General features: G+C 61.9%; 1 protein-coding gene across 2 annotated transcripts in view; it reads left to right on the forward strand.

The window, feature by feature from the left end:
- LOC106522698 (calmodulin-regulated spectrin-associated protein 3) overlaps window positions 1–257 on the forward strand; it is a 23,410-nt gene continuing 23,153 nt past the window's right edge. Inside the window, exon 1 of one of the 2 annotated variants that reach the window (XM_014015826.1) lies at window positions 1–204. In XM_014015826.1, the coding sequence (XP_013871280.1) occupies window positions 66–204 (139 nt within the window). In that variant the 5' untranslated portion in view covers window positions 1–65. The remainder of the gene's footprint in view (window positions 205–257) is intronic. The other variant, XM_014015827.1, reaches the window with a different exon arrangement.

The raw sequence follows: 257 nt of genomic DNA on the forward strand, positions 1-257 counted from the left end.
TCCCTCCTCATCCTCCTCCTCCTCCTCCTTCTCCTCCTGCTTCCTCGGAGCGGCACACCGCGGTCATGGTGGACTCTCCGGACGCTGCGGTGAAGAAAGCCTTCGCCGTGCCGGAGATCAAGCCGCTGGACAAGTACGACTTCAACCGGGCTCGGATCTGCGCCAGCGTCCGGTGGCTGCTGTCCGCGTCGTACGGCTCTCCAGGTACACACACACACACACACACACACACACACACACACACACACACACACACA

This window comes from Austrofundulus limnaeus, unplaced genomic scaffold (genome assembly GCF_001266775.1).
Source record: "Austrofundulus limnaeus strain Quisiro unplaced genomic scaffold, Austrofundulus_limnaeus-1.0 Scaffold135, whole genome shotgun sequence".
NCBI classification, from domain to species: domain Eukaryota; kingdom Metazoa; phylum Chordata; class Actinopteri; order Cyprinodontiformes; family Rivulidae; genus Austrofundulus; species Austrofundulus limnaeus.